The sequence below is a fragment of the Bubalus kerabau genome, chromosome 10 (genome assembly GCF_029407905.1).
Source record: "Bubalus kerabau isolate K-KA32 ecotype Philippines breed swamp buffalo chromosome 10, PCC_UOA_SB_1v2, whole genome shotgun sequence".
Taxonomy (NCBI): Eukaryota; Metazoa; Chordata; class Mammalia; order Artiodactyla; family Bovidae; genus Bubalus; species Bubalus kerabau.
The window spans coordinates 54,757,873-54,772,056 of record NC_073633.1 but is presented as its reverse complement, the minus strand read 5'-3'; the positions used below and the strand labels follow the sequence as shown (position 1 = coordinate 54,772,056).

The window sequence follows — 14,184 nt, the reverse complement described above, 5'->3', positions numbered from 1 at the left end:
GACATGAGTTTGAGTGAACCCTGGGAGTTGGTGATGGACAGGGAGGCCTGGTGTGCTGCAGTCCATGGGGTCGCAAAGAGTCTGACACGACTGAGCAACTGAAATGAATTGAACTGACTGAACTGACCAACTGCTTCTGTGAGGTGCAGGGTCAGCTACAATCTTAGGGAAAGAAATGCTTACCTTTGTTCAAAACCCAGGTAAGAAATAACACCTGAAGAAAGTTCACTCCACAAACTTCAGTGCAGTCCCATGCTCTTGATCAATGAAACCTCTCTTAGCAATCAAACAATGAAACTTTCTGTTCACAGCAGCTTAGCATTTAGCCAACTGTCAGAATCCAATCCAATTATTGGAACTCCCCATAAAGAGCCTGCGTGGTTAACCTGAATCTCACCTGGGAGGCAGCAACGGCTATAGTCTGAAGGCATCTCAGTGTATTTAACTAAATTATTCATCACGCAAACAGCCTGCTGTGATGCAGTATCTAGCATGCTGGGACCCCTGACCAGTGAAGGATCTGATACATTACACAAATGCTAATACCAGCAACTACAGAGACAACTGAAAATGGTCTACCAGTAGAAGCCCCTCCTCCTTCTGAAAGCCTTACCTACATCAGCTGTTTCTCCCCTACCTTTGTCTTCAAGTTTCAAATCGAACTAGAAAGAGGAAAAAAAAAATCACTGGGCCCAGGATCAATGGTTGAGTCAAAGCCACTTAAGGCATATCCTACGTTGGAACAGTAGGATGCACACATCTGCCAGTGGGATTTAATCATCTTATCTTCAGAACACCGCTGCTTCCTCTCAACCTGCTATCGTAATTGGTGAGACGGTAATTCCTGCGGAAAATGGTTCAGTCCAGGTTGAAGCTGCAAGGGTCATCCGGTGACTCATCACTTCTGCCCAGGATGCAGCTGAAGGACGATGGCCGAACACTCAGCTGCCTATGTCAGCACAATCACCGTCAAAATAATACACAGCGAGTACCAGCACTCCAGGAAACCTCTACACTGAACAAAGTTAATCCCGGCGCGGGTGCCTCTGCCACTCTGGATCTGTACTCTCTGCTCTTTTGTGCCCGTATGAAGGGTAGTGTTTGCTGAGAGAAGAAGCCTAGCTTGAAAATAAACTGTGTGAGTGAAGCAAAAGCATAAAAAAACCAACAAACTTGAATAACGCCTTTTTCCTCTTCCCATTCTTCTTGTGTTGGATATGGACGGTCACAAAGTAATGTGAGCAAAGCCTCAACTGGGAAACAGTGACACGGATGGGCGATCCCACAGAACGTGGGTGCAAACACAGTAAATTCTGTGATTCAGACAGATTTTTTAAAATGTTTTTTCAATTTAGTTTTTATTTTATATTGGAATATAGGTGATTTACAATGTTGTGTTAGTTTCACTGTACAGCAAAGTGATTCAGTTATACATGTACATAAATCTACTCTTTTTCAGATTCTTTCCCCATATAGGTTATTACAGAATACTGAATTGAGTTCCCTGTGCTATACAGTAGGTCCTTCTTGGTTATCTATTTTATGTATAGTAGTGTGTATATGTTAATCCTAGCCTCCTAATTTATCGCTCCCTCCAATCCTTCCCCTTTGCTAACTGTAAGTTTATTTTTGAAATCTGTTAAGTCTGTTTTGCAAATAAATTCATTTGTATCATACTTTTAGATTCCACATATAAGTGATATCATGATATTTGTCCTTCTCTGACTTACTTTACCTAGAGATGATAATCTCTAGGTCCATCAATGCCACAAATGGCATTATTTAATTCTTTATTATGGCTGAGTAATATCCTATCATATATGTGTATCACATCTACTTTATCCAGTCCTCTGCCAACGGACATCAAATGTCTTTTCAGCACTAAGAGAAGTTAAAATTTTCAAGACTGATGAGGATCTAAGACACACATTTATTTGGCCCCTGAGAGAAAATAGCACAAAACTTTTAAAGCATTTATTCCTTGAATGAAAATGGCTGGCCAATCTTCTCAGCTAACTATAAAATAGTCCACTCTGAGGTAGGGCATCTGGAAAATCAGTCTCTGATCTAAATGCCAGTCACCTGAAGCCACAGTTCTGGCAAGTGATACCACGGGAAGGCACCATTGACAAGCAGGGTTCACACAGAAAACTCCGGGGTCGTGGGTCTCTTAAACCATCAGTCATAGTTTTAAAACAAAGAACACTTGCAGTCTAAAATAATGGTTGAATCCAAACCCACAAAATGGGCCTCCTGGAGTCTCCTCCTCTCTGCGGGTGGAAACCCCAGGCCTGCTCCACACGTGGCATTCCATGGAAAATGTGTATCCTTCCTGACCATGGCAAGGAACCAAGAGGCCATTCTGAACAGGATGCTGACTCACATCTGCCAAGACACTCTGGTTGCAGAGAGAAAATAGATTTCATTATGCTTGATAAAGGACTCAGGAGGCCCTCAGGGCAGGGCTGACTGGTTAGAAAATAAAGGAAAACTGCCCAGATCTGCTCCTTATCTAGATCAGAGGAAAAACCAGGACTTGGCTTAGATTACTGGGCATATCAGTATCAAAGCTCGGAAACCACCTTTGCAATAAGGTCAAAGGAAGGCCATGAGAGAAAGACTCATGGGTTTTATTAAAACAGTATCAACTATTCACTGAATACCTACAATTCGCCAGACATTTTACGAGGTACTTTGTGCAAACAAGTCTCTATTGCAATTGTCACCGTGTCTGTGTGTGAGGGGTGCTATGGTCACCTCCACTGTACCCGGTGAGGAAACCAATGCTCGCAAGGCAAGGGCTCACCCAAGGTCACACAAGGAAGTCACTTGCAGAGCTGGGATTCAAGTCAGGATTAAAGACCTGCATTGGGCTGTTCTGCTCCTGTTAGAGAAAACTAACCAAAACTAAAACATGAGGCAAGAGGAAGGGAACATGTCCTCTGAGTGCAGCTAACTGCCCTCCAGGACTTTCTCCAGGGCTCGCTCTCACTCGACTGGCCACTCACCGCTGATTATAGCACAGGCTCGATGGCTTAGGTGTTCACCTGTAGATTTTGGTCCAGGCTTAGGTGTTCACCTGTAGATTTTGGTCCAGTAGAAAGGATAGTTCCCAAGATTATGGCTTCAGTGCTCTCAAACTCATGAATGGTCTTGTATCCAGCCCAGTAAACTTCTTCTCTCATTCTTTTCTCAGTGCTTATAAACAACCAGCCTCTCAAATTTCCTTTGAACCAGCCCTATCTCAATGAATTAAAGTTGACATGTGTTTATCCTGTATCACATGAGTATCCTGTATACTCTTATGAGTCACATTTGTACCTTTCTGGAATTATACTTTGGTGCTTTTTTACATGGCACTCCTCCATCTTGTTCCTAAAAATCATCTGAGACAGTAATGCATCTGTTTGTCTATAGAACTGGATTTACTATTCAGAACATACAAATGTACAACCATCAAATAATCTTTAGATAACATTTGCCACACAGTAACAATGCACAGCCACTGATGAGATAACCCCACTGAGGTTTTTTTAAGAGAAAGAGCTAGAAGACCCTCTTCTGAAAATAGCCATTCATCACTCAGCAGGAACCTAAAGTGCCAACAAGAGTGATTTTAGGGACAGGGAAGCACATGCATGTACACACACACACACACGCACACCATTGCCCAAAGTATCCTTCCTACCATCTGACACGGTGCTACCTGGCCTGATTCAGAGAAAGCACAGTTTAGCTAACTACCTCTAAGAAGAAGGTTCGGCTGAGAAATTAAATTTCTTCTATTTCCATTCTGCTCTGGTCTCACCTCAGCTGAGTCCCTTAGGAAGGATTTAAGCATCATCTCTTTGGTAATCCCACTGGATTCTTTAATAATCTAGAACCCTGTCGGCCTTCTGTGCATAATCACATTTCTGCGATACTACAGGACCAGCAGAAAAACACAAGGGCCACTGCTCAAGATCCAAATCAAATAAAACTGCAAATGAAGGATCGTGCATAAAATGCAAGCAGCAATTTGTGCCCTGTCGCTCTACCAGCCTCCTGAGTCAGAAAGTAAAACATCTGAACAGATGCAAGAGAAACTGCCACACTCACCCTGAGCTCAGCTGACAGAGAAGTTACTATTTATTGCCCCAGCACTGCAGACACCAGATAAGAATGTGGTGACTTCCATGGTCCCTGGGAGTCACCGGTATTTGATTTCCTCAATGGACAACAGGTAACGGTTTTTTACAAAAGAAAGAACTGAGAGGCAGGCAACAACAGCCAATGCCTACAATGAGAAAGGCACCAGGGACTCCTTTACCCAGGTTTCACAGGCTCCTTAGCTTGAGTGTGGCATCTACATACCTGAGTAGACAATGATCTTCTTGAAGAAAGTCAGAAAATCGGTGCCCGCAATAAAGGTGGCTATGACTCAGCACTGGTCACTTTGCTCCCAGCAGTGCTGTAAGATGAGAGCTCAGTCTAGAGAAGACTTGAACACAGAAGAGACAGTCTTCAACGGGAAGGTTGTGTTCCCTTCTATTCAACTTCCAGGATGGTGAGAAGGCCCTGGGCTATGTGAGTCACAAAGGCCGTTCCCACAAGCGGGCTCGCACTCAAACTTGGGGGTTCTTGGTTTGGGCCCTCACCTCCAAAGCCCCTCCCAGAGGAGAGAAGCTACTTTTTCCCAGCCAATCTGCCTCCCAGCATCTTCAAGAAAATACATTCCTAATTGCTGTCTCAACTGAATAAATATGCCTATAGGTATGCAGGTGAAATGCAAAACACACATCCTGACTTGCTTCCCACTGCCATGGGATGTTAGTCTTCTAGCCATGCTTGAAAACTTAAGCAGTTCCATTTTAAAAGTATAAAAAAAAAAAAAAGTGCAAAAACTTGCAGCATTTATGCTTCTATACTTGTGCTAATAAGAAGTGGGGGAAAAACACCCGCTATTGCAACCCTTCCGGAGAACACAAATACAGCTAAAATCAAAACTGGCAATAATAATAGGGCAACTCATTACCCTCCCCTTCCAGAGAAAGAGAGACCAAAGCTGTACCAATTTATTGGCACTTACTCTAACTCTCGGGTTGTGCTGCTTCTAATTACAATCTATTTTATGGAGTCTAGATTCATCCTTTTCTAATTTAGCTGACTTTCCTTTCTAGTTATTTGGACCCATATGGTAAACCACTCACAGCTGTGTTGTACACTCCACAGTATATATTTAACCCAAGGCCAATCTAGACCAAGAGACCCCTACAGATTTAAGTCTCAGCAACCTCTTGTTAATTAAGCAATATTACTACTTTTGCACGGCTTTATTCAGTTTCTAACTAGACATTAATTGAGGTAAGTAATTGCAGAGTCTACCTCAAGCCAGAACATACACAAAACAATCATGCATTTGGTTGAGGTGAGATACACGGAATACTGAGACCCCTTAAAACCAGAAACAAAGCAGACTTTCAAGGCATGAGCTAAATTCACTTTGGAAAAAGGGAACCAACCTCACTAGGGGACTGTTAATCCTTTGTGGATATGGTCCGGATTCCGGATCTGTCTTTTGCTGCCTTATCTTGCCAGCCATGTGTCCACACTCACCTTTAAGCTCTGGTATCTGTGTACATTTTCACTACTATACAGGTTAACTATGTACCTTCTCACATGATCCCAGTGGCCTGGGTGTTAGAAAAGTTAATGAAATGAAGCCCTCACTCTCAATGAACTCACATTCTAGTAGGAGGAGACAAATCCGTAGATAAATAACTTTAACACAATGTGACAAGAGCTATAAATGAGATGAAAAGTATTATGAGACACAGTCAAGGAATAATTGATTCTGCCTTCCTGCTAAGAGAAAGCTTGGAGAAGAGGCTGTGCATTGGCTCAAGAGATGAGTGAGGGGACTTCACTGTCGGTCTAGTAGTTAACACTCCACGCTTCAAATCAGGGGATGGTGGGGAGGAAGGTTCAATTCCTGGTTGGGAAACTAAGATCCCACAAGCCATGTGGCATGGCCAAAAAAAGTTTGCCAAAAGAGAGAGAGGGATAAGTGGGAACTGCCCAGATGTTAGAAGTGGGATAACACTCCCACTAGAGGAGGGCTGCACATTCCTGAGAGAGCAAAGGCTCTGTGTGGGGCATGAAATAGCCTGGAGATGAGGCTAGACAGAGAATCTGTCACGGATGAGGCAAGGAGGCTCTTTAGAAATAAAGACAGATGCCCTCGAAGCCCAGATGAGAGATTTTAAGGGCAGAGGGGAAGGGAGGGATGAGAGCTACTTTGAGGCCTTCTGACCAGTCTATGCAGCACCACCCTACAGATCTCAGCCAGGTCTGCCCCTGCTCACCCTCCCCACTGCAGGCTTGCCCCAGTTCACAGTTCTCGTGTTTAACAGCAATGAGTAACCCTCAGCCACAGGTGATCTGCTCGCAGCCCTTCTTCCTTACAGCACTCAGATGACAGGACAGTCAATGTACGTTAGGCAGTACAAGTAATGCCTAGCATGCTCTCATTTGGCACACGCACAAACACGTATGCACACACACCTGGGCTACACCATCTGAGAGGGAGGCCACAGAGAGGCACCTTTTCATGGCCCTTTGGCTTTTGTTTGTATCAGCATTTGAGGTTTACCCTTTGTTTCCTTTGATATCAAGGAAGCACCAATTATTTGCATTGTGTTCTGGAAAAGGGTTTGAGGTGGAAGCTGGGTAAGGTGTGGCACAAGCTTCTTAATTACACTTAAAGTGAAAGGCATTCTAAAAGGGAAGGTAAGATCTTAATTAGCTCATTTTTTTTGTTGTTGTTGTTTTAAAGTAGTGTTAATATCTTAAAAGATCAAGAAGAAGGAGAAAAAAAACCAAAAAGGGATATGACTTTCTCAACTATAGCTGACCCTTGAACAACTCAGGGATTTAGGATGCTGACCCTCCCCACAGTGGAAAATCCACATATAACTTATAGTCAACCCTCCACATAATTGATTTCATACCCATGCATCTAACCAACCTCTGACTGTGTAGTACTATAGAACTCACTATTGAAAAATATCCATGTAAGTGTAGTTCAAACCCATGTTGTTCAGGAGTCAACTGTAATAACTTCATTTGCTTTTAATTTGGTTTACTGCTTCCCGTTACAAAGGTAATATATGTCATCATAGAGAATTTGGAAAATACAGAATATATTGAAATTATATATATATATATATATATATGTATACACACACACACACACAGAACAATACCTTATTTTTTCTTTCTGACATAAAAAAATTGTTGTGGTGTGATCACACTGTATATACTATTTTAGGAAGAGAGAGCTTAACCATGAGTCTCGTGAGATCTTAGTTCCCTGACCAGGGGTTGAACTCAAGCCCCTGGACCACCAGGGAATTCCCTGTATATACTATTTTATGTCCATTTTTTATGCAATTGACAAATCTAAGGTGAAATTTATGTTAAAATGAGTGTGCCAAAAGTGATTTCAAGGATGGTTGCACAAATCTGTGAATATACTAGGAAAAAAACAAACATTGAATTGTACATTTTCTATAGGTGAATTGTATGGGATATGAATTTTATCTCAATAGCAATGTAAAACAACTGTTTATAAACTTTACTTTTCATATTGTGGTGACAATCTACAGATATTCTATGTAATATAAATAGAGCTATCATAATTTACTAAGTCACTCCCCAGCTAGAAGAGAGACCTGGATTTGTCAACATCATGACCAATACTGACAGTAACATCTTTGCTACAACACTGAGCTCTGTATGGGTATCACAGTCTTTCCTCTCAAGAGTATCTTAGAAGAATTTAAGGTTCTAAATATACCAAAAATCTAGAAATTATTTTTAAGGGTCAACAGATTTAAGAAAATTCAGTTACTCTGTAAAACCACTAGGCACCAAAAATAAATAAATAAAAAGTCCTAAGTGGGACTCCTGGGCATTACGTTTGGGAAAGAAGACAACAGGGGGCCAAAAGCTGGACCTACAAATATGACATATATCTGATATCTCTAAAATCACAGATAGAAAATGTTCTCATGCCTGAACACAACTTATGGCAAAGTAATAAGTCCGGTCCTGCCAAGTGGGTGGCGTAACATTAGGGTGCGTGAGAACACAGCCCTGGAGCTGGACTGAGTCACAATCAAATCCCAGTCTGAACCACAGTCAAGAGACCTGGAGCACGTTAATCCTAAATTGCGTCCTCCATCTATTGGGGATGATAGCACCTAGCATGAGAGGATTAATCTGAAGTTCACCTAGGAATAATGTTCCTGAAGTGCTTGGTGCCATGCCAGCCCATAACGAGCAGCACTCAATAAGGAGCTCCTACAACCCTGATAATGGTGATGTCAGCTGCATTTGACCAAACGGGAATGTAGGAATCCAAATCTTAGCTCTCCAGACGTTTCTGCTTAGAAACTTGAGTATTTTTCTACTAACTCGAAAGGGCCTGAAGGTATTTTTATTACCCTGGGAGTTTCAGCTGTTACCAGAGTTCACTTGCGCAATCTTTACATTCCAGCGCGCTAAAAGCTTTCTCATGCAGGGATAAAAGCAGCCTTTGTCTTAAGCTTGTAAAAGGCACCATCTTTGTTAGATGAATGAGCTGTTAAACTTCGATTGTATCTCTACAATGGCTTGTTGGGAAGCCCTAGGAATATAGGCACATCCAAATAGTGAGATGGGGTGAGTTTATAGGAGAGCAGACTGTGTGTGCGTGTGTTAAGGTAACATACTCTGAGTTGTCTATATGGCAGGCACCACGCTACGTGCTTCATACTTCACAACAACCCTGTGAGGTGGGAACTTTTATTAACTCCCCCTTTATAGTAAGGAAGTTCAGGCTTAAGGAAGCTAAATGTTTTCCCAGAGTCTGCAGTTAGTAAATTAGTGGCAGAGCTAAGATTTGAAGCCGCAAACACACATGCTCTCATCCACCAGGTTCCACCAAGTAGAACTGACTGCAGGGAGATAAGACCTGCAGATTTTAGTCTCACTTCCTGATTAGTGACTTCCTGACTTCCCAGGCTGGCCTTTGACAAGTATGGTCATTTAAAAGCACCAAAAGAGATGGCTTTTTGAAGGTTAGTTAGTCGTCCAGGCCAGACGTGCCCACAGTGTCCTCATGGAAACTAGGGTTGCTTTGAGGCTGATGACGCAAGCCTATGTCGCATCAGAACCACAGGACCTAAAGGATCTTTCTACATTCCTTCTTATCCCCCGAAACACAGTATCCAGTTTCTCCAAGGGTTTTAGGAAAGGTGACTATGCAATTTATCCTGCAAAATACGACAGTTCTGAGGGTGCAAGGGGGCACAATCAGTAAATATGCAGGCATAATGGGGATATACGGTCATCCCAGTTTTAGGCCCCCCACGTTACCCTGACTGAGGTCAGGTCCCCAGTCTGAAGTGACCTGTATGTGAACTGTTGGGGTGTGTCAACAAGCAAAAACACTCTATTATCCTAATGTCCTGCGGCTCATCAGCAGGGGATGAACCAGCAGTCAGAATAGCTGCTGGATCACATCTGTGTCTCTCAAGCTTTGCAGGTAAAGAAGTGCTTTCTCCAAAGGGGGAAAAGAGTGTGGTGAATCACAAGCATCACCACAATCATCGCAGTGTTTCCAGGGAGCCAGGGATGGAGCAACCCCAGAGGTACATGCTTCATCAACAGAAGCCTGAAAGTCTGGTCACAGGCTTTTGTAGATACAGAAAACAGCATGATGACCTGAACAGGTCCTTGCTCAACTCTACCCGCAAAATGCTTTATCTGCTTTATTTCAGAATGGAAGCTTTTATGCCTCCTGGTCCTCTCTTACTCATCCTGGAACTCTAAGAAATACAGTCATCCCGACAGCTCTTTAAATCTAAGCTCTAGGCCCAAGGAGTGACATAACTTGTGGAGTTAAAAAAAAAAAAAGCCTGGATTTTTTGCTCATTAGATCAATCTAAGAGCAAAGCAGCAAAATGTATCCAGCAATTTTCCAACAAAAGTGATGAAATTCAAGGGGACTTAGGACCACAAAGAGGCCCTTAGGGATCACCATGACCAATCTCTTCCTTACAGAAGGGGTACTGAGGCCTCTGAGCCCAAAGCACACACCCAGGGCATCAGGCCTCCTGGCCCTGAAATATAAGCTTATATCCATGTCACTATGCCATTCGGTTAACTTCTCATCTTTAAATCTTCTCTCTCCAAGGGGAGGAGAGAGGGAGGAAGCTGGAAAGAAGAAGGGAAGGATGGGATGGGGTAGGTTTGGATCACTTCATTAAAGCTCAATGACAATTTCAAATGACCAGTGTATGAAGATGAAAGAGAGACTAATAACATTTTGGTGAGAGTCTGACAAGACGATAAACATATGGCTTACCTTTGGTCTTGATGGCTGTTTCAATGTTCAGAGCATCCCGCTCAGCATCAAAGTTAGTGTACGCTTTGACTGACCCGTATGCACTTGGAGGTGTGGAGTGCTGAGGTTAAAACACAAACACACTGAAGTCATACACATTTAAAATCTTTTTGTTGAAATGTCAATTACTAAAATTTTTTCTCCTATTGTTTTGTTTTTTAGCAATTCACATCATTCTTAGGCCAGGGAACTTGTAAGTATTCCTTGTTTCCAATGAGAATTCTTCAAAGCCTCAACTAGTTAAGAATTTGATAAATCTATTTTTACTTTTCATCTTAATTTTTGTGCAAGCTCAAAGTGGACAACACAAAGCTGGGTACTTGAAACCACCTGTTTCTCTGGGGAAGGCTTTGAAGAGCACAAAACCGGGCTGGCAACAATTTGAAACAAGCTGGAAATGTGGAAATGCCTGAATGACAAGTGTGTTTTGCCAAGTTTTTGCTACAGGCACATGAATTTCCACTGGGCCTGTATCACAGTTCTTTAAAAAGCAAATGCAGAGTGCCTGCCTGCTTTTCTCTATCAGATAAGTGAGGGAAGTGTCTTCCTCCTACCCCTACTTTGGCCACAGACGTGGCATCAAGGTGGTCAGGCCACATGGCCCACATCCTCTACATACTGGCCAAGTTCCATCTCTTTTCTCTCCTCTCTCTACCCTCCCTTCTGCTCTTTTTTTTTTTTTTTTTTAACTTTTTACTTTATATTGGGTGTATAGCCAAGTAACAATGTTATGATAGTTGCAGGTCCACAGCAAAGCAACTCAGCCACACGTGACATGCATCCACTCTCCTCCAAATTCCCCTCCTATCCAGGCTCACTGAGCTCTACTCAATGCCACATAACATTGAGCACAGCTCCCAATGTATACATATTTCTCCAGACAAGACATACAGGTGGCCAAGAGGCACATGAAAAGATGTTCAACATTGCTAATTATTAGAGAAATACAAATCAAAACTCCAATGAGATATCACTTAACACCAGTCAGAATGGCCATCATCATAAAACCCCTCTGCTGTCTTTCACACAATCCCTTCCACCAACTACTCTTCCTAGAATTTTGTTTTTCTGTCTTTTAAACCATGCACTCACTCTTGCTTTCCAGTGCTTTTCAAGGCCCTGGAAAGCTGTTCTTGATACTGTTCTTGATCTGAGGGCCCCACCCTAGACTGAGGTAACAGCACAGTTTTACATCAGTTCTCCTTTCCAAAGTGTTAACTTTTCTCCTTTGAAATGCTTACAGCTTTATTCCCCCTTGCTATCCAGTGGTAAAGCAAAGGACAGACTAAACAGCACTGGCAATGTTCTTTAGGCTGGCTGAAGGGCGGTGGAGCTATCCACCACCTTCAGCACCAAGGCTCCCCCATCCTACCTCCCCCTAGAACATATGTCCCATTATACATGACTTTGTCATGGCTCAGTTTCTGGAAAGAGTAAGAGACCGAGTCACCCTGACCTACCTTTCCACACACACACATCACGTTACAAGGCATCCCGGCATTTATTATTAATAGCAGGGAGGTTGAACAGGTAAACAACTAAGATGCCATCCTTTCAAATGGCTCCCAGGACAAACCCATGAATCTAAGTTCATGACTGGACAGAATATTTTACACTAACTTGTGATCATCTTGGCTAAACAGTAAATCCAGTTAATATATATAACTGAAACCCAGTGGACTATCAAGGTGTTTTTCATTATAATTTCACTAAACTTTCCAGTAATTAACTCAATGGAAATAGAACAGACAATCAAGAAAAGGTAAGGACAGAGCATTATTCTGAAATACTGACTAGATATGTTAGAGTGGCTACAAAACAAGTAAAGAAATCTATGGGAACACATTTTCCTATTTATTAACAATTCCAACTATTATTTACAAAGGCAGGCAGTCTAGGCATTGAGCCATATGAAATGTGGCTTCGTATAGCAGGTGCTATGTCATCTCATTTCAAAAACAACGGTGAGTAGGGAAACGTTTTGCATACTTTTATATCTCTGGAAATAGAATTAAATGGGCAATTGAAGCAATCACCTGTAAAATTCATTTATCCGAAATTCAAATTAAGAAGGCAAAAGTAATGTTTTTCTTCCCTCAATGTGCTAGAGAATACATGACATTTTCTGCTGCAGTCCCATCTCTGCACACCAAGAAACACATCATACCTGAGGAACTTCAAAGGCCACATGAAAAGCGCTCTTATGAAACCTGATACTAAAAACGAATTAATGATCTACTCCATTAAGAAAAAAATTATTTAGACTTGTCTGGACCTCAGTGTGCCACTTGTATGGTTGCCAGCAACAGTATGCACAAGGTCCAAGAGCAAAGTATACGCCATACGATTTGTGCTTGCACCAATGATGTCATCGGAACATTTTATTGGTAAGCATCAGGGACGGAGGATTCTGTTCCTCATGACCCAGGCTGCTGTTGACCCACTTGAGTGCTTTGTATTTTAATTTCAGTGACAGCATATTTTGAAATATCTCTAAGATATGCCTACAGACCAGTGTCACTGCGGAGTTTCTGTAAAAGCCAGTTCTGCTAAGATGACCTGGAAGATGTATGGTATTACTAGGTAATTTACACATTCACAACTTTATATTCTACTTTATTCTAAAAGCATTTGCAATGACTTATAATTTTGAATATAGCTTTCAAAATTTTTGACTGTAAAACAAAACAAAAAAAAACCAAATGCATCAGAATGTCTAGGTTCCTGTGAAAGACAAATACAATTCTGAGCTCCCTGGAAGCCAAAGCAAAAAAAGCATCACGATGAATTAGAATATAGAATACTTTTATTATTTAGTTTAAAAAAATTCTAGCGGTTTTAGAGAAAAGCTTTTCCAAAACATGCAGGATCATTTTCAATATGGCTGCAGCTTGATGCAGCCATTAATAAAACCTGAGGGCGTGATGCTAAAAGTTCTGTGTCATCATAACAAGTACTATCACTGGCATGTTAAGTGTATAGCACGATAAAGTTCCAGGCACATCAGTGTCACTAGTGCATGCCCAATTTTGATCTGACACCAAAATAGTTTCTGGAGCCATAACATTTCTTTCAAATTGAACTACCAGGAACAGCTAAAGTAATGGGGAAGACAGGAACCAAGAGGGGAACGAGTATCTTAATTCCGTCCTCATTTTCTTTAGATGGACAAGGAAAAGAAGGGGCACAGTTACCCAGAGATGCCCAACTATCAAAAATTACACAAAATGAAAATGATATACTTACATCACCCTCCAAACTGAGCTTGCACAGAATTTCATGAACGGTAGACATTTTGAAAGAAGCTGGAAAAAAAGTACAACAAAAAGTCCTTATTATGAAGAGACTTTCCCTTCCCCTGAAGCACAGTAATTCATTATACTAATCTCTACTTCTTGGACCATTTCATCTGGTGATACTAGAGTAATATTTGCAAATAGATGCAATTCTCATCTTGTGACTCAGAAAATTAAAGCTGAGAGATTGTTTGCATTGTTTGGGATGGACTACAGAACTATCTAGTTTGGTTCCTGGTCTGCTCAAAGAGAACTTGGGATGACTGACTTGTAAATACAAAAATCAAAATGCTTCCCAACAGCAGCGCAACTTGTCCAAACAGGAGGAGACTGAATCTTTTGGTTCTTTTGTTCCTAAAAAACAGTAATCTTGGCAAACTAGCCATTACTTCAGTATTTTTCACCAGTAATTTAATATATGGAAAAGGGTCTGCAAACTATGGATGTGAATTGAAATCA

The 14,184-nt window shown here is 41.7% G+C and overlaps 1 protein-coding gene and 1 long non-coding RNA gene across 2 annotated transcripts in view; both read right to left on the bottom strand.

The window, feature by feature from the left end:
• ANXA2 (annexin A2) overlaps window positions 1-14,184 on the bottom strand; it is a 44,598-nt gene that overhangs the window by 19,797 nt on the left and 10,617 nt on the right. The window contains exons 2-3 of the mRNA XM_055537767.1: window positions 13,676-13,734; window positions 10,391-10,490 (exon numbers count right to left, since the gene is read on the bottom strand). Coding sequence (XP_055393742.1) covers window positions 10,391-10,490; window positions 13,676-13,723 — 148 coding nt within the window. The 5' untranslated portion in view covers window positions 13,724-13,734. The remainder of the gene's footprint in view (window positions 1-10,390; window positions 10,491-13,675; window positions 13,735-14,184) is intronic.
• LOC129621376 (uncharacterized) lies at window positions 702-10,383 on the bottom strand. Its single transcript, XR_008699265.1, has 2 exons — window positions 3,048-10,383; window positions 702-2,398 (listed from the first exon to the last, which is right to left on the bottom strand). It is a non-coding gene; the product is annotated as an uncharacterized LOC129621376 (long non-coding RNA).